The sequence below is a fragment of the Hyperoodon ampullatus genome (assembly GCF_949752795.1).
Source record: "Hyperoodon ampullatus genome assembly, chromosome: 13".
NCBI lineage: Eukaryota > Metazoa > Chordata > Mammalia > Artiodactyla > Ziphiidae > Hyperoodon > Hyperoodon ampullatus.
This window is the reverse complement of record NC_136926.1, coordinates 29522936-29546926: the sequence shown is the minus strand read 5'-3', so window position 1 is coordinate 29546926 and position 23991 is coordinate 29522936. Positions and strand designations below refer to the sequence as shown.

Genomic DNA, 23991 nt, shown 5'->3' with positions numbered 1-23991 from the left:
TGGACCACCAGGGAAGTCCCTGCCGCTCTCTCCTTTAAATGATGAGTTTTTAAGCATTTCCACTCCAGATTCTTTCAGTACTCCTGACTATAAAACACAGGGGCCGGATGAGGTCTCCATGAAGGGCGCCTCTAGCTCCAGAGCTGTGTTTCCCGCAGAGGTCTGGAGTCCCCAGACACCCTGTCCTGCCCTTCCCTCTGCACCCCCTCCTCTCTCACTAGGGCCCCACACAGCGAGCCCTCCTCTCCTCCCCATGTAGCCTGATGAGCCATCAGGGTGGGCGTCAGCCTTCTCTGCCCTCTGCCCTCTCCCCTCGGAGCCCCTGCTGCAGGCCCCTCCCAACTACCCCACGCTCTGTGAAAAGGCACCTCGGGGTCTGCCTGGCACAGCTCACAGTGGGCTTCTCTGAAGATCTGCCTATCGGACAGCATCATCTTAGAATAGCTTTTTTCTCTATCAGTCCTTTATAGAAGACTTTTCACCTGTGCTTTTATCATGAGAGTGTGGAATATTTAAAAAACAGAAGATTCTCTCTTTGGTTGCACGGATTCTGAATAATTAAGAGTTTACTGGATGCAAGAAATCGACTGAATTAGAAAGGCTCCCTCCCTTTTGAAAGTGCTATCAAATGAGGCACGACAATGGGCGATACAAAGAATGTTTGTTCGTGGAAGGTCATAATTAAGCAAAGGTCCTACATATCTAGTTTGGCTAATTCTTTCATTTGCTGTTCCACTACCTCTTTACTCTGGAGGTGAAGAGCAGTGGTCAGTCCCAGTCAGGCCACTGGGCTCTGCATGTGGAAGCACTTGGTGGGTGAGTGCAGGTTCAACTGTGTGTCTGGTGTTGTGAACAGACTTCGTTAATCCCGCACTCACATTCCTGAGAACCAGGAGCCGGGATCATGCCCGCTGCTGCTCTTCCCACATCCCCCCAGCCCCACAGAGACAGCAGACACAGCATCAGGATGGAGGAAGGAGCCTGGGATTAACAGGCACAGGGGACGTTGGCGTCTACAAACCAACCAACCAGTCAAGCCATCAGTCTCAACTCTTTCTGCAAAACCGTGCAGAGAATCATTGGTGCAGCTGGCACTCACCTTCTCCACATCTGCTTTCTTTTCTGTGAGAAGAGCGACTGTCCTCTTGTAAGCATCGTTGATAAGTATTCGTACTTCGTCATCTATTAGTCTGGCCGTGGCTTCGCTGTAAGGCTTTTCCAACACCATGTCCCCCTGACGGGGGAGGTCAAAGGAGATTTGCCCGACCTTTTCATTCATGCCGAACTGAACAATCTGAAAAAGAATGCGTGACTAGTGGTGGGCATCCATTTCTGCTCACAGGTTTTTATAAAATGGCAGCAAATCCACTGACATGAAATCCACACACCTCACTGCAGTACTACTCTTTAACCTGCAACAATGACACGGCAGCCTTGAGTCGGCCAAGTAGACCAGGGTGTTCTGCGTAGATGGAGGTTGGGAGGACAAGACCAGAGACCCACAGGCAACATCTACAAGGCAGGCGGCAAAAGGGCAGGGACAAACCCCAATGGTGACAAGACCTGCTTGAAATCGCTCTACACGGGGGGAGGTGAGGACAGGCAAGGAGCACCCGACAGATGGGAGGAACCACCCAGGCTGCCCAGAGGCTCTTCCCGCGCCGCCTGGGCTCCAGGAACCTGTGAGGGGCGTCGGCATTCTCCCTGAGTCCACGGGGCCCGGCCTCCACCCCATGAGACCCCCACACTAACCACACAAAAACCCCACATTAAGAAGCAGCTGTGGAAGTAAAATCCAAACTGACCAGAAAAGAGAAGGCGCAGATAAAAGAGGGGAGCAGGAAAGGATCAGAAAGTAGGAAGTCAGGTTTTTTAAAAGTTTATGAAAACAGCAGGAAACTCTAAAACCATAAAACTAGAAAAACTGTCTTAATCCACCTCCTTCCTAAGAGATCAGGAAAACAAACTTCATGTAAGAGTGGGCAACAGAAAAATCCCTTACAAAGTTGTTATGAGAAAAAAGTAAGGAGCAGAATAATGTCTACACAGATAAGGGAAGTGGGAGGGAGAGACATCCATAAAACAGAGGAAAACTGTAACCCACAACTTCAGAAAAGGCTAACCGAAATCAGGAAGGTGATGGAAAATAAGAAAGAATAACATTAAGTCAGAATCAGAAAATTTAGATGTGCTAGAACACAGGAAATAAAAAAAGAAAACATTACGGTTATTTTTTAAATGGAGATTAAACTAGAAAGAACACAAGAGCAAACAACCCCAACAAACAAATGCCCTAAGAAAAATTATTGGGGTTTTTTGGGGTTTTTTGGCAGTGCTGTGTGGCATATGCGATCTTAGTTCCCCGACCAGGGATATAACCCGCGTCCCCTGCATTGGGAGCTTGGAGTCTTAACCACTGGACCACCAGGGAAGTCCCAAGAAAAATGAAAGGTATGGGAAAGTAACAGGCCCAGAAGAGCCGACATATGAATAAAAGGAGTTCCCAAAGGAAGTCACTGACATCAAGTTCCACGACAGCAAAATGACCTTGTCTGGGGATGGAGGCGCCCGTGATAAACTTAAAGGAAACGGGAATGGCTGTGCCCAGCAGAAAGGACCAGAAGGGACAGGTACCAGGGAGTCCACGTGGGATCCCACAGGCTTGTAACTGAACATAAACTCTACTGATGTGCTTTATACACTCTTAGTAATAAACTTGAAAGACTGAACTCTCAAAACAAGGGTTTCTTTTCCTAAGTTTTGATCGTTTTAAAATGGATTTCTCTTAAGAAGTAACCCTTACCTGGAAAGCCTAGAGCAGTCCAACAGCAGTGCTGTTCCAGAGCCGTTGGTGCAGGTGAGGATGCAAGACGACCCTGCCCACACTCACCTGGGCATAGGCACTCTGAGTCACTTTTCGCAAGTCGTCCTGAGCGCCGGTTGTGATTCTCCCGAAGAAGATCTCCTCTGACACGCGGCCGCCCAGAGTCATGCACATCCTGTCCAGGAGCTGCTCTTTGGTGTAGAGGTACTGCTCCTTGGGTAAGTACTGCGCGTAGCCCAGCCCTTTGCCCCGAGGGATGATGGACACCTGACGAGGAGAACACAAGGTGCGCTGAGGACAGACGCAGCCACTGGAGGCTGATGTGGAGCCACAGGGAGACTCACTGGCAAGGAAAGTACCACAGCCTCGGCTTGAGAAGCTGGGTGGGAGGGCCCGTCCAGGAGAGCATTTTCTCTTAGGGTAATCTCACCCGAGAGGTCTATAAAGTATTTCTTGTCTCTTATAAAACTCAACTGGAAGTGTTCAGTCCTGACAACAGGGCTGCTGCTGAGTGGTGACCCCTCCAGACTTGACGCTGGCCCCGCCTACCCCGCTTTCCAGGAGGCAGACAGAGGGGCCAGCAGCCTTCGTTTTCTAGTCCTCTTGTTGCAATTGAGTAGATTCCTTTAATTTTTACAATCAATGCTCCCAGTTACAGGTTACAGTTCAGTGAGTTCTGACAAACAGCCTCCTCCCACAACCAAGATACAAAACATCTTCCTCTTCTCCCCGAAATCCCCTCCCCCGCCCCCACAGATGAGTTGCAATTTCTAGAACTGCACGTAAATGGCCTCATACAGTATGGACTTCACCGCGTCTGGTCTGTGTGACTGTCCCCGAGACCCACCCCCACTGCCGGCTGTGTTAACAGTGCACTCGGCTCTACGGCCGTGGAGCAATCACTGGGTAAACACACCAAACATGCACTCCTTCTTGAGGGACTTTGGGGCTCTTTCCGGTTTATTGCTATTATGGATAAAGCAGTAAAAGTATTCCATGCACATGTTTTTATTTCTCTTGGGTAAACACACAGGAGTGGGACCATTTGGTTGTATTGGAAGCATTTGTCACCTTTATGAGAAACTGCCGAACTGGTTTCCATGGTGGCTGTCCCGGGTCAGGTGCCCGCCCGCAGGCATGGGGTCCAGCTGGACTGACCTCGGGACATGTGGAGCTTCGGCAGGGTTCCACCCACACCTCCTGGTGACTTAGGGCATCTGGTATCTTCATGCGCCTAGTGCCCATTCCTATTCCTTCTCTCGGGAAGTACATGCGCATATATCTTGCCTATTATATTACAGGGTTGCTTGTTTCCCTACCACTGAATTTTAAGAGTCCTTCATGTATTCCAGGTACATGTCCTCTGTCATATACACGTACTACAAGTATTTCCAGGGTGTGTGGCTTGCCTTTCATTTTCTCTGTGGAGTCAGGGAAACCCCCTGGGCAAGAGAGCCCCAGACGCCCAAGCCTGACCCATGGTAGCAACTGCTTTTCCAGAGTGAACGCCTCCAGCTTCTGCACACTTTTCTTTCCAAACTTTGTAACTCATCTGTGTGACCCCTTCACCCCAACACCAGCAGACGTTCCTGCCACGTGGCCCAGTGTGGCCACCGTCTGTTCTATGCCAACTGCCTCACCTTCAGGAGGGGGTCTGCGTGCTCCAGATACCAGCCGGCAACTGCGTGGCCAGCCTCGTGGTATGCCACCGTCTTCTTCTCCTCGGGCTGCAGAACCTGAGTTTTTTTCTCTAAGCCTGACACACAGAACAGAAAACAAGACCCACTGCTTTAGTGACACCGACATCAAAAGAGATTTACACGATACCACACAGCGTCTCATCTAAATCGTGACTCAGAGACCAAGCTGCCTGTGACCATGGAATATTCCCAATCAGGGGCAGAACAAAGCAAAGCATCAACTTCAAAATATACAACCACCGCAAAACGCATTCACTACCCCACCCGAGGCCCACTTTCTCCTACTCTCCCACTCGAGGCACATATCTCGTTTTGAGAAATAAACAGAAATGCAAAGTAAAATTCAGCACTAGGGTCAACTTGACACAGAAAATTCAAAGAAAACAAAGACATCTGGAAAGAGCTCACTGCCTAGTCTAGGCATCGGGAATCACCAAGTAGGGGGAGACAAGGACCCGGCCGAGGAGGCAGGCACACGAGGGTGGGAGGAGAGCCAGGCCCACGAGAGGCAGCAGCCCGGCACCCCCAGGGGTGCAGCCGCAGAGCAGCCCTGAGGAGGTGCCCCCGAGCCGGCCCGCGTGTTGCCAGAACTGAAGGACCCCCGCTCCAGCCTGGATGAAGGCGGACGCGGAGCTCGCCCGCACCTCTGGGCTGTAGTCTGTACTGATACAAAGCTCACAGGTGACACAAGCTTTCTCGTGTTCCAGGTACTCATCTGAGAATTTCTCAACTGGTAACACGTTACGGAGTCTGGGAGACTGAAAAAGAAAGGAGGGCGAACTGTGTTCCTGAGGACTCAGCCCAGGACAAGCACACGCCACAGAGCCGCCAGTGGGTGGGGAGAGGGCAGGTGGACAGCCCTGTGCTCCAGACACAGACATGCAGTTCTCATGCCCCCAAAACACAAGAACCCCCAGCTTGTCACAGGATTTCCCCTCCTCAGCTTGGATCCCGTCACAGGGCGCGTGCTGGCCCCAGCGGCTGAGTGTGAACGGCACATCCGTGCCCCTCAGGGCCTGGGCTCTGCCCCACCCGCTGCCCTGGCCTCTTTCACAAACTCACTTTCCTACTAAACAACCGCCCTCCCCCGCTTCCCCCCGACCTAAAAGAACACAAATAGTCTTCTCCTGTGTTTACAGTGAGGTATTTTAATTCCACTCACAACTCTGTCACCTTAGACTTTTTCTTTTCCCTAACGAATCTCAAAAGGTCCAGTCACTCACTTGGCCCCGCTACAACTCCCCCCTGGCCCCCCTGCAGTGGCACCTACTCCTTGTCTCACCTGCTAATGAGCCTGCCAGGCCTGTGGCACAAAACAAGCTTCTGAAACTCTGCTGACAGCCGTTTCCCCCTCGGCTGTCGGCTGTGTGGCCCATGCCCTCACCCACCCCGCACCACGGGAACCACGGCCGTGCACAGGACCCCACGGGGACATCCCGCCCCGGCTCACCTCCTGCCAAACCAGCGGCCCCGAGGACGCCCTTCCCACCCGTGGCCATGGGGCTCCCACGCTCACGTCCGCCACTGCACGTTAAGGACCAGTAGGGGCTCTGGCTCCAGATGCGCCCCTTCTTCAAAGATGCATCCTCCTGAACTATCACTGACTATCCCGTTACTCAGTGGCTCAGGAAAACTCGTGTTAGTACAATACTGGCCGTAAAACAATATAAAAAAAGCTCTTAAGCTTAACACTCAAGGCTTGCTAAAATCTAGGCTTCAACACCTCTCTGCACTTTGTCTTCCCTCCCACAGGAACTGCAGTCTGAGCAACTCACCTCCCCCCTGAGGCACAGGCCATGATGCTCCTCTGCTCACCCTTGTTCACACCACACCCCCTCCTCCTGAGCCCAGTTTAAACCCCGCTCTTCTGTGGAGCCTGCCTGGCCATTCCTTGTCACAGGGAAATCCTGTGACAAGCCGGGGGTTCTTGTGTTTTGGGGGCATGAGAACTGTGTGTCTGTGTCTGGAGCACAGGGCTGTGCCATTCCCTCCTCTGAATGCCCAAGTTCTCGAACTGCTAGTTATCTTTTTAACGGTATTAACTATAAGCTCTCTAGAAAGCAAAGAAAACACATTACTGGCCAACCCTGCTTGACAGGTGAGCATTTCCCGGTCAAACAGTTGTTACAGCTGTTCATCCATCACCAATATCTAGCTTGGAGCACATTTAACTCATGCGATGAAATTTTTGGAAACAGGGAGGTTGTGAGTGTTTTAGAAAAACTAGACTGCTATAATTCAGGGGAGGACACCTCCCTGCTTGCCGCCCATGCAGCATGAGTGTGGCGTCTCAGACCCATCCGACAGGGTGGCGGTGAGCCCCAGGCCTGGGGGGATACATGCCCTGGCCTCAAACTCACGCCATCCGCCCTTGGTCGTGGGTCCCACCAGCTGCCTTACCGCCAATTACTCGTTCAATTGCTTGTTCGAAGTGTTTCTGATTTATGGAATCTGAAAGGTGTCTCGCAGCGATCAAAGCAGCTTCATTGCAGACGTTGGCAACATCGGCTCCTGTGAAAGGGACACACACAACGGCTCACCCGCCAAATACACCTGAGCTCACTGGTCACACATTGTGAAGAAGGGAACCCAGGCCAACCGTCCACCAGCAGCAGGCTGTAGCACTCAGTCCTGCCTGGCACAACCCGGCCCCTGAACTGCACGCTGCAAGTATCAGCAGTAGACAGATGCCCTCAAGCAGCCCTCCACCTTTAGAGACTGTGCAATGACAGCAAACTAAGACAGCGCTTTAAAATGCCCAACAACTTAGTTCCACCATCTCTGTTGGGAAAGTGACTTAAGTGGATATTGGGCAATCTGCTGACATATAATGAAATACATGGGCATTAAAATGACATAATGCATTCAGTTAAACAACGAAAGTTAAACATGAGAAGTTTGCCGAAAGCATTCTAGATCCTTAGGTCTCTGTAAACTACCTTTACAGAGAAAGTACATAGGGACACAAATAGGCCGTAACACAATGTATGTGCTCAACAAAAAATATTACAAAGTCAGGCCCCTGGGACATTGAAGGTGCCTGTGCCTGTGTATATAACCTTCTCAGGCTGTAGACAGATGGTCCCTTCTATTCCATGTTAAGTTTGGAAGAAGGGAGAGAGGGAACAAGAAAGGAATGGTCACATCCTGTAGACACAACAGCAGGTCGTGCTCACCCACCTGAAAACCCCGGGGTCAAGGATGCGAGTCTTCTTGCCAGCTTCTCCTTTTCCAGGGTGCTGTCCAGTTTCAGTGGTCGGAGGTGAACTTTGAAAATAGAGGCTCTTCCTTTTATGTCCGGCGGTCCTTGAGAAATTATTTTTAAGGAAAAAAAACCATAGTGAAACAGTTGCACCCCTCCTCGCAAGAACTGGACTGAATCCAGGGAAAACCATCTCACCGATAAAGATCTGCCTGTCGAAGCGCCCCGGCCTCATCAGTGCGGGGTCCAGGATATCTGGTCGGTTGGTGCCCGCCAAAATGACCACGTTCGTCGTTGTGTTAAAGCCTGGAAATAGAACAAAGGCATCACCATTGTTAAATGCCATGAGGAGGAAGGTGACAGCGTGCCTGTCCAGAACGTATGAGCACGAGACACACCACTTTAGTTTTCTATTTATTGTCTAGTGATTTCTTAAGTCACAAACTTAATGATTTTTCTTACTATTCATCTTGTCCTTAATGATTAAGTCATATACAGTATAAGACTTAAAGATTTAAGGATCAACTACTAAAGACAAATTACCAAAGATTTAAATTTATGTAACTAGAAATGTAGATTATGTTGTCAACTTTAGAAAGTTTTAAAAAATCAGTAAGGTTAAATTTGCAAAGGAAGTGCCTGAACTCCCTGGGCCACAGGGACCACTCACTGCGTATCTGAAGGCAGGCACCACCCCACCTCCAACCTCTTGCCTGCTCCTCTGACTGGCCATTTCTCAAGTGGCAATGCCGTGGCCACAGAGCCGTCGCCCCCAGGACCCTGGTGCAGCCCCACCTTCTCAGTCTGGCTCCCATACCCGGCCCAGGAACGCAGACCCGTTCAAAATCTGCCAAATTCGCACTTGCTAATGCATGGATTTTCCTGATCCTTCAGAATCATAAATGGTTTGAGAATGAGATTATGATTCTTTAGTGAAGCATTTCACCAGTTTTTCTCTTATTTGGCACCAGGTACAAATGCCATCTTAACACCAGTATTAAGTTACGGCAGGCTGCCAGGCAAGACTATTTTGCTATTACCTGTACTGGAATAAAAGAGACCTTAGATAGGGCTTGTTTATTTTAGAGAATCTCTCTTTGCTCTCTGTATCAGCACAGGACTCTCATTTTAGAAACATGAAGAACAATTAGAAAGCGCAGTTCAAAACACAAAAGACTTGAACATTCACCATCCATTTCCACCAGCAGCTGGTTGAGGGTATTCTCCTGCTCACTCTGCCCCCCGAAGTTGCCCCTTCCTCTCTTCCTTCCCACGGCATCTATTTCATCGATGAAGAGGATGCAAGGGGCATTCTTCCGAGCGAGGGCAAACAAGTCACGGACCTGGATGAAAATGTAAGCACTGGAGTCACTTGACAAGTGAGTGTTATCCTCCCAATAAAACACAGACATCAAGCTTCCTGTCCCCCAGGAAGGCCATCCTGTGTCACTCACTGTACAGTACAAATTTAAAAAGTTACAAGCAGCAAAGAAGTGACATGGCAAACGGTGGGAAACTTATGTAAGGTGAGCAAATATTATTTCTAAAAGCTCATCAGTTATTGTTATATAAGAAGCACGAACACCAACAAACTGACACTACATATCTTTATCCTACTAAAAGGTAACAGGTAGAGTTGTAAAGTTTGTATTCAGTTTATAAGTCCAACCACGCCGGGCTCCCTTCACGCCCGAGGCAGGCAGTAACAGCAGACACTTAATCAAAGACCCAGCGACGTGTACACACAGCAGAGGCATGACCCTCCCGAGCCCAGCCAGCTGTCGCCCCGCCCTCAGACCACGGCAGTGGGGGCCCTGCGCCCACCTTCTGACCTGCTGAGTTAATACAGTGTGAGGTGAGACTTACTCTAGCTGGACCCACACCGACAAACATCTCCAAGAACTCAGATCCACTAACGGTGATGAAAGGGACGTTGGCTTCTCCGGCTGTGGCCTTCGCCAGCAGTGTCTTCCCAGTGCCTGGAGGACCAGTGAGAATGGCACCCTTCAGATACAAAAAAGAGAAAGTACATTTGACTAGAATTTCAGAAAAATAAATTGCATATCCATAAATAATTCCAAGGTATAAATCTGTCTACAAATTTTAGTGATATACACTAAATATTTCTTAAACATGTGAACAATGATATTAGTAATTATATTAGTAAGAATATTAGTAACATTATATTAGTAAGAAGAAAAAGAAAATTATATGACAAATATATTAGAAATTATATTAGAGAAACATAGAGAAAGTAATTATATTAGGGAGAAGAGAAAGGAAAAGACTATTAGAGACTATACTGTTTTTTTTTTGTTTGTTTTGTTTTTTGTGGTACGTGGGCCTCTCACTGTTGTGGCCTCTCACGTTGCGGAGCACAGGCTCCGGACACGCAGGCTCAGTGGCCACGACTCACAGGCCCAGCCGCTCCGTGGCATGTGGGATCTTCCCGGACCGGGGCACGAACCCATGTCCCCTGCATTGGCAGGTGGACTCTCAACCACTGCGCCACCAGGGAAGCCCGAGACTATACTGTTTTAAAAAACTTGGGGGGCTTCCCTGGTGGGGCGGTGGTTGAGAATCTGCCTTCCAATGCAGGGGACACGGGTTCGAGCCCCGGTCCGGGAAGATCTCACATGCGGCGCAGCAACTGGGCCCGCGAGCCACAACTACTGAGCCTGCGCATCCGGAGCCTGTGCTCCGTAACGAGAGGCCGCGATAGTGAGAGGCCCCTGCACCGCGATGAAGAGTGGCCCCCACTTGCCGCAACTAGAGAAAGCCCTCGCACAGAAACGAAGACCTAACACTGCCATAACTAACTAACTAAATAAATAAATAAATAAAAGCTGAGCTGATGGCCTTCTTCACTAAAGTTGCCACCTTAAAAAAAAAAAAAAAAAAACTTGGTAAGGATGTGAAATTTGAAATACTTATCTTACTTTTTAAGATTTTTAGTGTTGCTTTTTAGACCTAACAGTATATAAGGGGTGACTTAAGCTGGGAATCTACTAATAAACCACCTGAGGTTTACTTCAATAATTCAAGGAGACACAAATATCACACTTCCAACTTACATTTTGCTTATTTTCTTTCCTTTAAAATTTCACAAATGAAGTAAAAATCTAATAACCAGTGATGAACTTAAAAAGAATACTGTTTGCTCAAACACTGTAATTACTTAAGTCGTGGAGATGCCTAAGTATGATGTGAACAGGTGCGCAAGTAGAGCAAATTATAAAACTACAAAATGTGACTTTTTATCCGTGGAGGCAGGCAGGACATGAAATCAAGAAAATGATGATTCCCTTTACAAAGGACTCCTTTAAAGTAAACTTTATTAACGGGTTTTTAAAAGAATTAGTTAAACATTTTCTCTTCATTTACTTAATGCCTGAGCCTGGCCCTGGGGACACAAAGATGGGCAAGGCTACCCGTGGCACGCAGTGGGCGGGGGGAGGTCTGTCCTCCACGGAGTCCTGGGCCATGAACCTGAGTTCCAGGCCAGGCCTGCTCATGGTGCTGAGAGAGGGACAGCGAGGTCACAGCAGAGGCAATGGCCTGGGGGCTGCTGAGAGAGGGGTGTCTAAGTTGCCCTGGAGGGAGAAGGCAGCAAACCAAGGGGAGAGGACACACATTTTCTCGGGAACACACACTACCTGCAAGAAGACACGTCCACGCAGGACAGCCGACCTGAAGAGACGCGCAAGTTAAACGGAGACTAGTAAGTTAAGATGGAGGAAGGAGAGAAAAAGAGCTACTTTATAAGTAATCAAACTTCATAAAACTGTAACTTCAGAGATCAAGAAATACTTCAGAAGATTTTTGGGTTAATGAGCTGAAAACCGTCTTCTGAAAGTTCATTTTACCTTTGGGATTTTTGCTCCTAGGTCTTGATACTGCTTTGGGTTTTTCAGGAAATTCACAAATTCCATTATCTCTAGCTTGGCCTCCTCGCAGCCCGCCACATCTTTGAACTTCACATCTATCTCGTCCTTTAGGACCTTGGCAGTGGTTTCTCCGACACTGAAGAGTCCGCCCATGCCCCGGCCCGTGCGGCCGATGCCGGCCGGCCCCCTCCGGATGGTGTAGAGCAGGAAGGTGATGATGAGCACGGTGGGCAGCATGCTCAGCAGGAAGGAGCTGGGGGCCACACAACAGCGCAGTGCTCAGGCGGGCAGCCCTGGCTCGGCTGCCCTGCAAGGGACCCGCCACCCCGTAACTGCACACGGTTTCTGCCTGTGCAACACCGGGCTATCCGGGTACATCTGAGGCACAAGGAGACTCTTAGTGTGTCAGTATCACTGAAGGAGAATCTCAGAAAGACCAAAGAAAAATCCGTTCTCAACACGTACGCTGTCCAGTGGTGCTTTATTCCTACCTCAAGAACTACCATTTATGCACAGGACAGACCTGTGATTTACTATCACCACATCAAAATTTCAAAGAAATTTCATTCAAATTGCTCATTTAACAATTTTAACATGATTCTGGTGTTAGCCTGAGTAGAAATTCCAGTTCTCTTATTGGAATGCATCAACTTATTCTGAAGAGGTGTCTTCCAAATATTCAATCCTTGCGAAGGCAACAGTGGTGAAAGCTGTCTCTGGGCGGCTCGTGCAGGCTCACAGAGACCCAAGGGCAGGGGTGCCCTCCAACCCATGCCTGCCCTGGGGGGAGCGGCTCAGGGATGACTTAGAGCCTTTTGCCTTCTGTTTGTCTTAATAAAGTCAATTTCCACACAACTACAGGCACAGACATATACTTATACTGGGTAACATAATGCAATTTAGTTTAACTTACCCTAAGAAATTTAGGTCAAAACCTGGTACATGGTTTAGGTAAAAAACAAAACAAAGCAAGAATAAAACCAGGATTAGCTTTCTAACTCTTCATCTATTATAGAATTTTAAATGCTGCTATAGCATTTAAACCATGAACAATTTACCCTTTGGTTTATTTCTGGAGAAAAAAAATAAACACACTGACAATAAATGTTTAAGGAATGGTGCAACAAAACTTTGTGTAATGTTTCAGGACCAGCCTATAAAGTTAAGTAATTATATGATAACCTCAGGGACCAAGGGATATACTGCATCACGTGTGAAATAATCTCAGCAGCTAGCTGGATCTATTAATAATACTGCAGGTAGATTGCAGGTCCACATACACCAAGACTCAAGAGAGTCCCTGAGGCCGAGTAAGACCATCAGCTCAATTAACACGCTAGCTACCTCTTTCTCTGCTCTCTTACGTGTACAAAAAAATTAAGCTTTATTTCTACTTTCACTCTCAAACTGGTAACTCTAAATCAAGGTATGTGTTCTGCATTTAATGCAAATGGGGTCACCACCAGGAGGTCTACCAGGGCGTCCATGTGTGAGCACTCAAAGGCCATGTATTCCCAAATAAGCCCAAAGACAAGCAACTCCTGAAGTCAACAAGCTGTTTCTGAAAGACTCAGACCTGAAGTGGCCTTTCTAAAGACAAATAACCTTTAAGGGAAGAAGCAGCTCTGACCAGAAAGGAAGAAGCATTACTTAAAAATCCTGGAAATTCTGTGAAATATAAATGTAAAGGATAGTTAAAAGGTGGGAATGCCACTCTTTAACACAAAGGGGCTCTTTATGCTAAAATCCTACTCAAGAATGGTGCATTGGATATTAACCCCAAACCACTGCTTAATAAAGATAAATATTAACATGTAGAAAATCAACCAGTCTCCAGCAAACTAGTAAGTTACTAATGGTTGAAAAGAACTCTGGCCAAACTGAGAGGCCTGTTGAGAATATAAAGTGTGATGCGCTGCCCCCTGCTGACAGAATACACAGTGAGCCCCGGGAGCACAGGCAGCCTCCTGTGTTCACAGACATGCTTCTTACCCATCACTCTCAGCAATGTAGACCACAGGGACCCGATTCTCCCCTTCTATGCCCAGTTCCTGCTGTAAAGTTTCCAGATTCCGCTCAAAGGTGTCCACACTGCCAATATTGAACCAGACATACTGCTGTAAGGACAGAAAAACAAAATATCCTAATTTTGTTAGGGGAATGAAGAGGAAACAAAGGATTCAATTCACAAAGGGTTCAACTTCCCAAGAATTTTTCAGAAATACAGCAAATTTACAAATTAAAAAACCCAACAATAACACAATGTTTTAACAATGCAGTGACTAAGCTTCACTCAGTGAGAACCCTTGAGAAGCCTCAGCCAGTAAGCATTTCTATAGCAGCATTCCTCCAGAGTCCTAAAATTGTAAACTTGAAAAATGAAAACTCTCTTTGAAAAGACAACCCTTTTCATAAACAAACAAGCGTCCTTTTCCTCTTGTCCACTTCTCAGGAACTTCTTAGCTGCCTGGTCCTAAACTAAACACCAGCCTGCGGCAGGGATGGCACTTCTCACTGTTGAGATGGTTCCCAGCCCCAGGTGCACCACGACGCCCTGGGTCCTCAGGAGGTGCTATCACCGACCGCTAGGAGGCAGCTCCACCCAATGGGACAGAAATACCCTCCAGTCACTGGACCTGGGAGTTCCTGGGACCCTAGGGAGGGACACCCGAAGGGCTGGAGGCAATGGCGATGCTCCCCACCAGCACAGGGCTCCCCACTGTGCTGGCATTTACTGTCCCCGTTTGACAGAGGACAAAACTACAGGGGTGACCTCACCACCCACGGTTACACATCTAGGAAGTGGGTGGCTCTGAGCCCAGGCTGGCTCCAGGGCCAGCGACAATAACCAGCAGGCCACACTGGCTCTCCGACACAACCACTTCCACCTCTGGAGCTTCCCCACACACTGGCCCCTCTTCCCAGCACCCGGCAAGCATCAGCTGCACTGCACAGCCCTGAAAGACTTTGTTCCTCCTCTAACCTGCAAACGCCTAAAAAGCATGTAAACCTCAGACACCTGAGACGTGTACACAGACGAGCAACACGTCCCCGCAACCATTCCACCACCAGGGTTACTGAGTGGGGGCCGTTACTCTGGTGTTTCTCTCCACGTGTCTAAAAACAAAAGACGGCGAGTAAGTTGTATAATATTCTATAACAATAGTCCTCGGTAAGTTGTTCACAGACAAAGCTACACAATTCCTGTGGTTATAGGTCCCAAACGTGTCAATGACAGAACACTCCCCAACTTAGCTCCCACCACCAATGGGGCAACAAGCTAAATGATGCCTCACATCAGAGAACTGGGTGGACCAAGGCCCAGCAGCACGGAATTCCAGGGACAAGACCTAGGTGAGACCCTCTGGGGTGGGTCCCAGCTCCGCAGGTGATTCCTATGCACACTGAGGTTTGACAACCACCACTGACCTACACAATCTCATTTGAGAGCTAAGCCCTAAGAGCATTAGTGTCACTCCCATTTTAAAGATAAAGGAACTGAGGCTTCGAGGGGTTAGACCATAGAGCTAGTAAAGAGCAGAGTTTATCTGAGGCCAAGTGTGTCAGACTCCAAAGCCTGTGCTTATACAGCACAGCACAGCAATTAATATCGCTATGCCATAAGCAGTTGGACACTGAAAATCTTATACCCATTTCCGAAAGCTTGAAATAGTCTTTATTAAACAGGCAATACATATTCTCTGTAAAAAACTAAAGAAACACAAACATAATGAAAATAAAAAGCATCCATGACCTCAATATCCAGAGATAGACACTATTAGCAATTTTGATGTTGTTTTTTCAAGGTTTCATAATACCCCTTTTACAATCTTGAAATATGCATAATTTTGAAAAGAAATCAACATAATACCTTAACTGTAATATAAAGGAGTGATACAAAGTAATTTATAATAAGATGGTACTAATTTCAATATGAAAATGCTTGTGCATGCCAGTACTAAGTGTAAAAACTGCTCCCCAGGGAGGAGCAGGCCCTACTGAGAGCCGAGCCCCAGCAGGCGATTAGAGAGGGACGTGAGGAGCCGCTACTACTGACCAGGGGCCTAATGGGCCTGTTTATATGGTTCTAATTTTTTGCCCTATAAACAATGTTTTGGAGGACATCCTTGCACAGACACCTTTACATGCATCCCTAATTATTTCCCTAGGATTATTACTGAAGCAAAATTACTGGGTGTATGCGTACTTTCAAAACTGCTGATAAATACACTGCCAAACTGTCCTCTTGAAAGGGAGTGCCAATTTAATTCCCAGCACTAAAAGTCTGAGGAACAGTTCTGAGAAAAAAAAGCAGCATGGTTATTAGTGAACATTTCATCATAAGATAAAGAGAATGGGGGGAGGGGATTAAGACAGTTCAAACAACTTTCCTAACGGTGATTGAAATACCAAAGTCCTATGACGTTACAGATATTCTTATATTTATTGATATGTTATCAGAGACATGGTCACCATCAGTTCTCGTTTTCCTTAAATGTTGCCCCATCCAGGCAGGATGATGACGAAATGGTGAAGCGAAGGCATCCTGATATAGAAGGGATGCAGCCTGGAAAAGGGCTGGCCCTAGGGGAGCTGTAAGATCGCAGGATGCCCAGGGGCTAGGAGTGGGCCTGGGGGTCAGGTCCAGGAGGGCTGGGAATCACCTGGGAACCTCATCTGCCCCCTCCCCCTCCCCCCCATAATCCCCTCAACCCACTCTGGGGTCTCTGGAACACGGTTCAAACTGGTTGGACAAGAAATACAAATGTTTTTTTTAAAAAAAATAAGAACAGAAATGGAAATTAAAATAATATAACATCACAAAACAGTTGGGAGAGATATGACCAGAATGCTTTTTTTTTTTTTTTTTTTTTTGCGGTACGCGGGCTTCTCACTGCTGTGGCTTCTCCCGTTGCAGAGCACAGGCTCCGGATGCGCAGGCTCAGCGGCCATGGCGCACGGACCCAGCCGCTCTGCGGCATGTGGGATCTTCCCAGACTGGGGAACGAACCCGTGTCCCCTGCATCGGCAGGCGGACTCTCAACCACTGCGCCACCAGGGAAGCCCCAGAATGCTTCTTAAACTGATTTGACAGAAGCTGTCTTAAGACACAAGCAATTCAGATTTTAACATTTTTTTTTCTTAACCAAACAACTGTTTTCTCAGTCTTGAAAAATCATAGATACTGGAATACTGAAAACTAGATTTCACGCACTGGTTCCTAAATGAATAGCCAACGTGATCACCAAACCAAACCAAAACCAAAACCACTGCCCAGCCCCTGCACACGTTACGGACACAACGTTCACATCCTCACTGTCAGTGAGGACCCTGGTGGCTGTGCTGCCCAGCTCCGACACGGCCAGCGTCCATGGCTACCGCAATGTGAGGGAATGCTTGCTTCTCAGTTTTACATCTGAAAAGTTAATTTACAGCTAATTCACATCAATTAATAAGATCATTTACCCCATCAACAGGAGTTTTTCCTGGTGTAAAAGTCACTCGAACAAAACGCTTGTTGACGACTTCCAGTCTGTCTACCTGGAATTTTAAGAAGTTAAATATTCAAACATAAATTTACACAAAGACTTGAGATATTCTTTTAAGCTCATCTGAAATGCCTGTATTTCAGACACACAAAAGAATATAAAGTAAAGAAAGAAGATAACATAAGGATTCCCCGTGTTCCCCCCTCCGGCTTGAGAAAGAAAACAGCACAAACACTGCTGAAGCCCCCAGTCACCCAGAGGTGGCCGCTCTCTGCAGCGGGTGCTGGCCACCCCAAAGCAGGGCCTGGTCCCGGGCCACAGAGACCCAACCCTAAACAGACACTCACTTCTGCCTGTTTTTAAACTTTAAAAATGGTCTCATCTGGCATGCACTTTTCTACAACTTTTTCTTCTGTCCTTGTATTTGTAAGGTCTTTCCTTGCTGACATGTCAGTTCTGCAGGGTACCTCATTTTATAAGTACACCCCAAGTTAGTGGTCCATTCTCCTGTTCACAGACATTCAGACTGTTTCAAACACTCCCCCATCACAAACAATGCTGCTGTGAGCAGTCCTGTGTATACCATCTGGACACATCTTCAAGAACTTCCCTAGGATACGTACCTGTAGATAAACACAGTCCAGCTAGGCTGCAGGGCAAAATCGCTCTCCAAAACACTACTGTCCTCACTTGCTATTAAAAGACTTTTAAATTTCTGCCCCTCTAGGGTATAAAATGGTTTAAACTTGATTTTCCTGCAAGCTCCTAACTACACAGGGTTCTGAAGAGCGCTTGCACACCTCACCCCGAGGCCTCTGGCTGCTGTGGAGTGGAGGGGCCTGTTTCCTGCCGCTGTCAAGTCTGCTCTGGCAGGAAGTCTGGAAGGTACGAGCCCAATATGCGAAGAGAGGGAGCCCTGGATGGTTCCAGGAGGAACCAGAATGGGGCCTCACCATCTGGAAAGGACTGACTAGAGAACTCTACCCCGCATAAAACTGCTGGGGCAACGGTAGACTGACTGCAGAGAACCAGCGGGTCAGGAGGAGATGTGGCTACAGAGCCAGGACCTGTCCCCACACTCGAAGGACAGGAGTCACTTCTTAGAAAGCAGGCTCCTCACGACACCTGGGAATCACACATGTGAGAGCCTCACTTGCTTCAAAAATCTGAGTAGATAATCGTTTCCATTTTGTCCATCCTCACCTTACTGTACAACCTTTAAAAATAATTTTAGATTCTTTATATTTCATAAGAATTAATATCTTTATTTTATTCATTTCATTGATGAAAAATCCAGTATTGAGAACTTAAATCATTTCCCTAAGGTTACAGAGCAGGCCTAATCCTGGTTCTCTTACTATCACTTTACTTCATCAGTTCTAAGATGGGCATTTTTCATATTTTAACCTCTCAGACATTGGGATGCATGTTGACAACTGATGGTATTACACAGTTTCACTGGCGGCTCACTCAATCTTTCTTAGTAACATGTAAAATAACATGTGCCTTACAATCCACAGCATCTTAAATGAGCTGAAACAGGGTCTCACTGGGCAAAGACCCAGCCCGGGGGCACAGAGCTCATGCCCGGGCCTTCACTCAGAGCCCATGGCTAGCACTGTAAACACTGAGTCACCTATTCACCCACTTCCAGGCCCACAGGAGATTACAAGCAGTGAAGGTGTAAAGGAGCTGGGAGAGGTGCAGGGAGGAGAGGCACCCGAGGGAACAAGAGGAATGATGGGAGCAGACGGGGACGCCAGAGCAACAGTCAGGAGCAGTGGCTCCAAAGCGAGGCTCTAGCATGAAAAGAAATAAAAGGAGTTCGTGGTAAATTTGGGGACTGCTGGGTCAAAACAAACAGGTTCCTCGGTTGCAGTACTTTCCAGCATTAGAAAAATCCAACACGGGACTTGATGACAAACAAGCCTGGCTAACTTGGTGGCTGTTTATCACTTTATTGGCCTCATCTGAACCCCTCCCCCCTTTGAACCCCTGCAGCCTGCAGGCCCACACAATACTCACTACTCCTTTGGAAAGATAGTTATTGACAAAGTCCTTCCATGTGATTTCTCTCCCGGAGCTCTTGAACAGGAAGTAAAACAGGACTCCTCCCCAAAACAGGGCAGTCCAGAGAAAGTACATCCTGAATTCCTTGTCATCCCATGGAATGTCACCCTGGGCAAGGAAGGAGACATTTCTGTGAAGCATGCAATGTAACAACACAGTCTACGCTGTGCTGGATGCAAATCCCCTCCAATGCCAAGAATGCCACCCCAGAGCCCCAACGTCAACCATACAGTGTGGAATCAAACCTTCTGGAACCTGGACCACCAGTGAGAATCGTCTTTCTTCCCACCTCGTTTTCCACCACCACCAACTCCTCCTCCAGAAGGACGTGGGGCAGCCGCTGGCTTCGGTTCTGTTCACAGACAGAGAGTGTGTACAGTGGCATGGCAGGATTTCCTATCTCTCAGCAATGTTTTCATTAATACCGTTTAATAAAGTTTTATTGCAAAACACATGACAACTGATCAGTTACTAAACAAAGTGCTATGAGGAAGCCTGAGACTAAGAGAGAGAGGGGTGGCCCTCAGGGAGGCTCCCGGCGCTTCACACGCAGGGTCTCACGAGCTGCACACTTACCAAGGACCAGTAGACACACGACTCCGCCCATCTTACAGATAAGAAAGGGGCTGACATGCCTGCTGATCACCTGGTGCAGTGCTCAGTGACACTGAGCAAGTGACAGAGCTGGGATCTGAGTGCACATGAGCGCATTCCTGAGGTCCCACCTGAAGGTAAAAAGTAGGTGCCCCCGCCCTGCCCCAAGCCCTGAAGTGAACACTGTTAACAGTTTCTTCTGCAGGAAAGACATGATTTTGATAACTGGCCAAAAACAAAACCACCAGTACCACAACAAACCCACTTCATCCCCATAAAATCTGTTGCTAAGAATCTGAAATTAGTCACTGTCATGAGTTGAACTGTGTCCTCCAAACTCATCTGCTGGAGTCCTACTCCCCAGTGATCTTAGGGTCTTCACCAAAATACACAAGTTGAAATGAGGTCACATGGGTGAGTCCTAATCCAATATGATTAATGTTCTTATAAAAAGGGGACATTTGGACACAGACGTGCACAGAAAAAAGGCGATATGAAGAGACCCAGGCAGAAGATGGCCGTCTACAAGCCAAGGAGAAGGCCTGGAACAGACCTTTCCCTCACGACCCTCAGAAGAAACCAACCCTACCGCCTGCCGACACACTGATCTTGGACATCCAGCCTCCAGAACTGAGAGACATACTGTTGCTTCTGACACCCAGTTGTGGAACTTTGTTCTGGCAGCCCTAAGAAACTAATACAGTCACTAATACCTTCCCTTTCCCCCACTTCTCCATCCTTTCAAAGACCCACAAATACTGTTCTGACATCTTCAACTCCTGGGAAGCCACCCCCTCACTGTGCAGGCCAGGAGGCCTTGGCACCCAGTCACCTGCAGGGCCTCACCGCCTGGGCTTCCTGTCGTGCTCACCCCTCTGAGATGCACACAGGGAGCTCCCGCACCCCTGTCTTAAGTGAGGCAGGGTCTCAGAGAGGCAAGCCCACCCCTAAGAGGCCCAGGCCTCAGAAATAAAGAGGAGGCACATTTCTAAAGTTGTTGAACGATGTCCCATGTACTCCAGGACAAAGTAACATATATGCAAAAGGTACCCAATAGGTTATATTTAAAAAGTGGACCAATCACCATTAATCAGCCCCAAACCAAGGTCAACAGGAAGTCGCCTGGTCACCAGCGCTCCATCAGCCCACACAGCACTGTTCCTTCCTTGGCTCTGGCCTGGCTTTCATGCTCCACATTCTCTTAGCATGTATTTGTCCCTCCAACGAGACCCAAGTTCACTTAAAAACAAAGACTGTATTTTATTTTTCCTTATATTTCCCTAGAAGGAAACGATGCCAGCTGAATGCCAGCACATGCCGGGCACTGTGCGAAGTGCTATCACACATGAAAGGGGAGCAGGGCCTGGGACACACACAGGCCCCCAAGCCGCTGGCTCTGACAAACCCTCTCTGAGTCGCTAAGGGAAGATAAGCGTCCGAGGAACAACCTGAAAAACACTGCACTCACAATACACGTCAAGTAAATTCCATGTATTGATAACATGTGCCAAATGTACTTAGATTACTAAATATGCAGTTAGATATGACTGATACTGACCAGCCAATATCTCTAAGGTAACCTTCAATTAATTCAATTTGAAAAATGACAAGAAATATGAGCAGAAAATTAAGATAAAATGAAACAGAATTTTATATGTGCTCCTAGACTACAGTTTCAGAACTGACTTAAGATTTTCTTTGTTCAGTGAAAACTATCAGCAACATCATATATTAGGGGAAAACAGTAAGTTCAAATATAATCTTTTGAAAAGGTACCTTTTTTTTCTCCCATAACTTCTTTAGGTTCACTAGCTTTTTTTCCATTTTTCCCATTGGGAAAGTATTTTTCAAATCCTGTTAGAAAAGGAAAAAAAATACACATCCTCAAACTAAAATTCATCAAGTTTTGTGTACGTGCTCTTTGTTTTGTTCTGTTTTTTAAAGATGATGTTGGGAGTAGGAGTTTATTAATTAATTTATTTATTTTTGCTGCGTTGGGTCTTCGTTTCTGTGCGAGGGCTTTCTCTAGTTGTGGCGGGGGGGGGCCACTCTTCATCGCGGTGCGTGGGCCTCTCACTATCGCGGCCTCTCTTGTTGCGGAGCACAGGCTCCAGACGCGCAGGCTCAGTAGTTGTGGCTCACGGGCCTAGGTGCTCCGCGGCATGTGGGATCCTCCCAGATCAGGGCTCGAACCTGTGTCCCCTGCACTAGCAGGCAGATTCTCAACCACTGCGCCACCAGGGAAGCCCATGCTCTTTGTTTTTAAAGCAGTTGATTCATCACTAAAAAGCACAAGCTAGAAGTATAACATTGCTTGTGTAGGGAGTAAATCAAAGTCTAGATAATACAGCTCACAATCCTGAGGAGTCAGAGGAAAAGGCCTCACTGGCCTGCCCACCTCATTACCGACAAAGGTGCCACATTTGAAGGTGACACACTGTCATCACTGCAATCACACAGGAGGAGGTGGGGTGGGTTATAAGAGGAGACATGACTTAGCAATCAACCGAAACAACACCTCTGCACCTGCCCTGTCAACGCCCGCTGACAGCGCGTCTCTGTCACAAGACTGTCCACCGTCACAGTCACATCTGAATGTTTACCTTTTGGAGGCCGAGAACAGAATCTCTGATAAGCAGCAATCACATCTGTCAGAAGAGAACTTCTGCTGGTTTTTGCTTGAGTTGTAGCATATCGACAAAGCTGCAACACAACATATAAATAAAAGCATGAAGGTTCCATCAAGGTAAGAATGAAAAGAGCTTCATTTCCTAATACTACCAAGTAGATGAAATGCTTCTCCCTTCAACAGGCAGTTACAGACTAGCATAGAACGGCCCCCCCACCGAGGGAGGACTAGGGTTGTCCAGCCCTGGGCCGCTCTAGTCCAGCAAGAACTAGGAGATACACACTTCGCCCAGAAAACGAGAGTACTTCAAATCATACCTAATTAAGAGCTGCAGCCCAATTATGATTCTCTACCAACACATTCACTCTGGCATTGTTTACTTAATTTGTAGCATTCAAAAGGCAAACTCTGACATGGAACATCTGCTGCCTCACTTGCAGGGTCTATTACACTACAAGGTCATTTACCTGAAATTACAGAACCATGCTGCTTGTGAACACAATACTAAATTTATCTGTGTTCAAAGACAAGAAAGTTATGGTCCAATGTCACTGACAGTCCTGGTACTAGTAACATTTGCTAAAGGTATTTGATATACTGTCATCCTGACAAGCCCCTTTACAGATATATCTCTGCTTTAAATAACATGTTGCTAAAAATTGTTTGTAAATACTGCCTATATAAGTCAGAGTAAATGTAAACAAACTGAACAAGCTCCTTATTAAATATTTAGGTGCACAATTAAAAGCAATCAACGGCAAGGCCCACTAAGGGGCTATATCCAAATTTGGCAGTGGAAAAGTTCAAGTAATACTATCCTTTTGAAAAGTGAAAATTCACCACCATTTTTTAGGACAAGCTTTTACATACAGGTGAGTGTATGTAATGTTTAAAGTGAATTTCATCCGCATTAGTATCCATCCTCACTTGCCTCCTTTATGGTCTGATGAGAAAAATAAAATACCACAAAACCATATAAAATCACTTCACATCCACAAGTGTGGTCATAATAAAAAAGACAGACAATAACAAGTGTTGGTGAGGATCTGCAGAAATTGGAACCCTTGTGCACTGCTGGGGTGATGGGTACAGCCACTTTGGGAAAGTTTGGCATTCTCAAAATGTTAAATGTAGAGTTCAGTTATCACACGATCCAGCAAATCCACTCCTACTCAAGAAAATTGAAAACATACGTCCACACAATACCTTGTACATGAATGTTCATAGTAGCATTATTCATAATAGCCAAAAAGTGGAAACAACTGTCCATCAACTGATGATGAACAGAAAAAATGTGGTATATGCACACAATGGAATTTTATTCAGCCATAAAAAAGGAATGACGCACTGATACATGCTACCATGAAACCTTGAAAACATTATGCTAAGTTAAAGAAACCAGACACAAAAGGTCACATATTACATGATTCCATTTATATGAAATGTCCAAAATAGGCATATCCACAGAGACTGTAGATTAGTAGTTGCCTGGGGCTGGAGGAATGGTTGGGGAGAAATGGGGCATGACTGCTACTCGTTATAGGGCTTCTTTTTGAGTGATGAAAATGTTCTGGAATTAGACAGTGGTAATGGTTG

At 47.0% G+C, this 23991-nt stretch overlaps 1 protein-coding gene across 1 annotated transcript in view; it reads right to left on the bottom strand.

Annotated features, from left to right (window-relative positions):
* The window catches only part of AFG3L2 (AFG3 like matrix AAA peptidase subunit 2), a 28040-nt gene that overhangs the window by 1616 nt on the left and 2433 nt on the right, over nucleotides 1–23991 (bottom strand). Inside the window, exons 2-16 of the mRNA XM_079717080.1 lie at nucleotides 22370–22469; nucleotides 21543–21620; nucleotides 19418–19524; nucleotides 19128–19280; nucleotides 17080–17154; nucleotides 13606–13730; nucleotides 11593–11866; nucleotides 9593–9730; nucleotides 8916–9069; nucleotides 7925–8032; nucleotides 7705–7830; nucleotides 6925–7035; nucleotides 4465–4580; nucleotides 2891–3091; nucleotides 1100–1294 (exon numbers count right to left, since the gene is read on the bottom strand). Of these exons, the coding sequence (XP_079573206.1) occupies nucleotides 1100–1294; nucleotides 2891–3091; nucleotides 4465–4580; nucleotides 6925–7035; nucleotides 7705–7830; nucleotides 7925–8032; nucleotides 8916–9069; nucleotides 9593–9730; nucleotides 11593–11866; nucleotides 13606–13730; nucleotides 17080–17154; nucleotides 19128–19280; nucleotides 19418–19524; nucleotides 21543–21620; nucleotides 22370–22469 (2061 nt within the window). The remainder of the gene's footprint in view (nucleotides 1–1099; nucleotides 1295–2890; nucleotides 3092–4464; nucleotides 4581–6924; nucleotides 7036–7704; nucleotides 7831–7924; nucleotides 8033–8915; nucleotides 9070–9592; nucleotides 9731–11592; nucleotides 11867–13605; nucleotides 13731–17079; nucleotides 17155–19127; nucleotides 19281–19417; nucleotides 19525–21542; nucleotides 21621–22369; nucleotides 22470–23991) is intronic.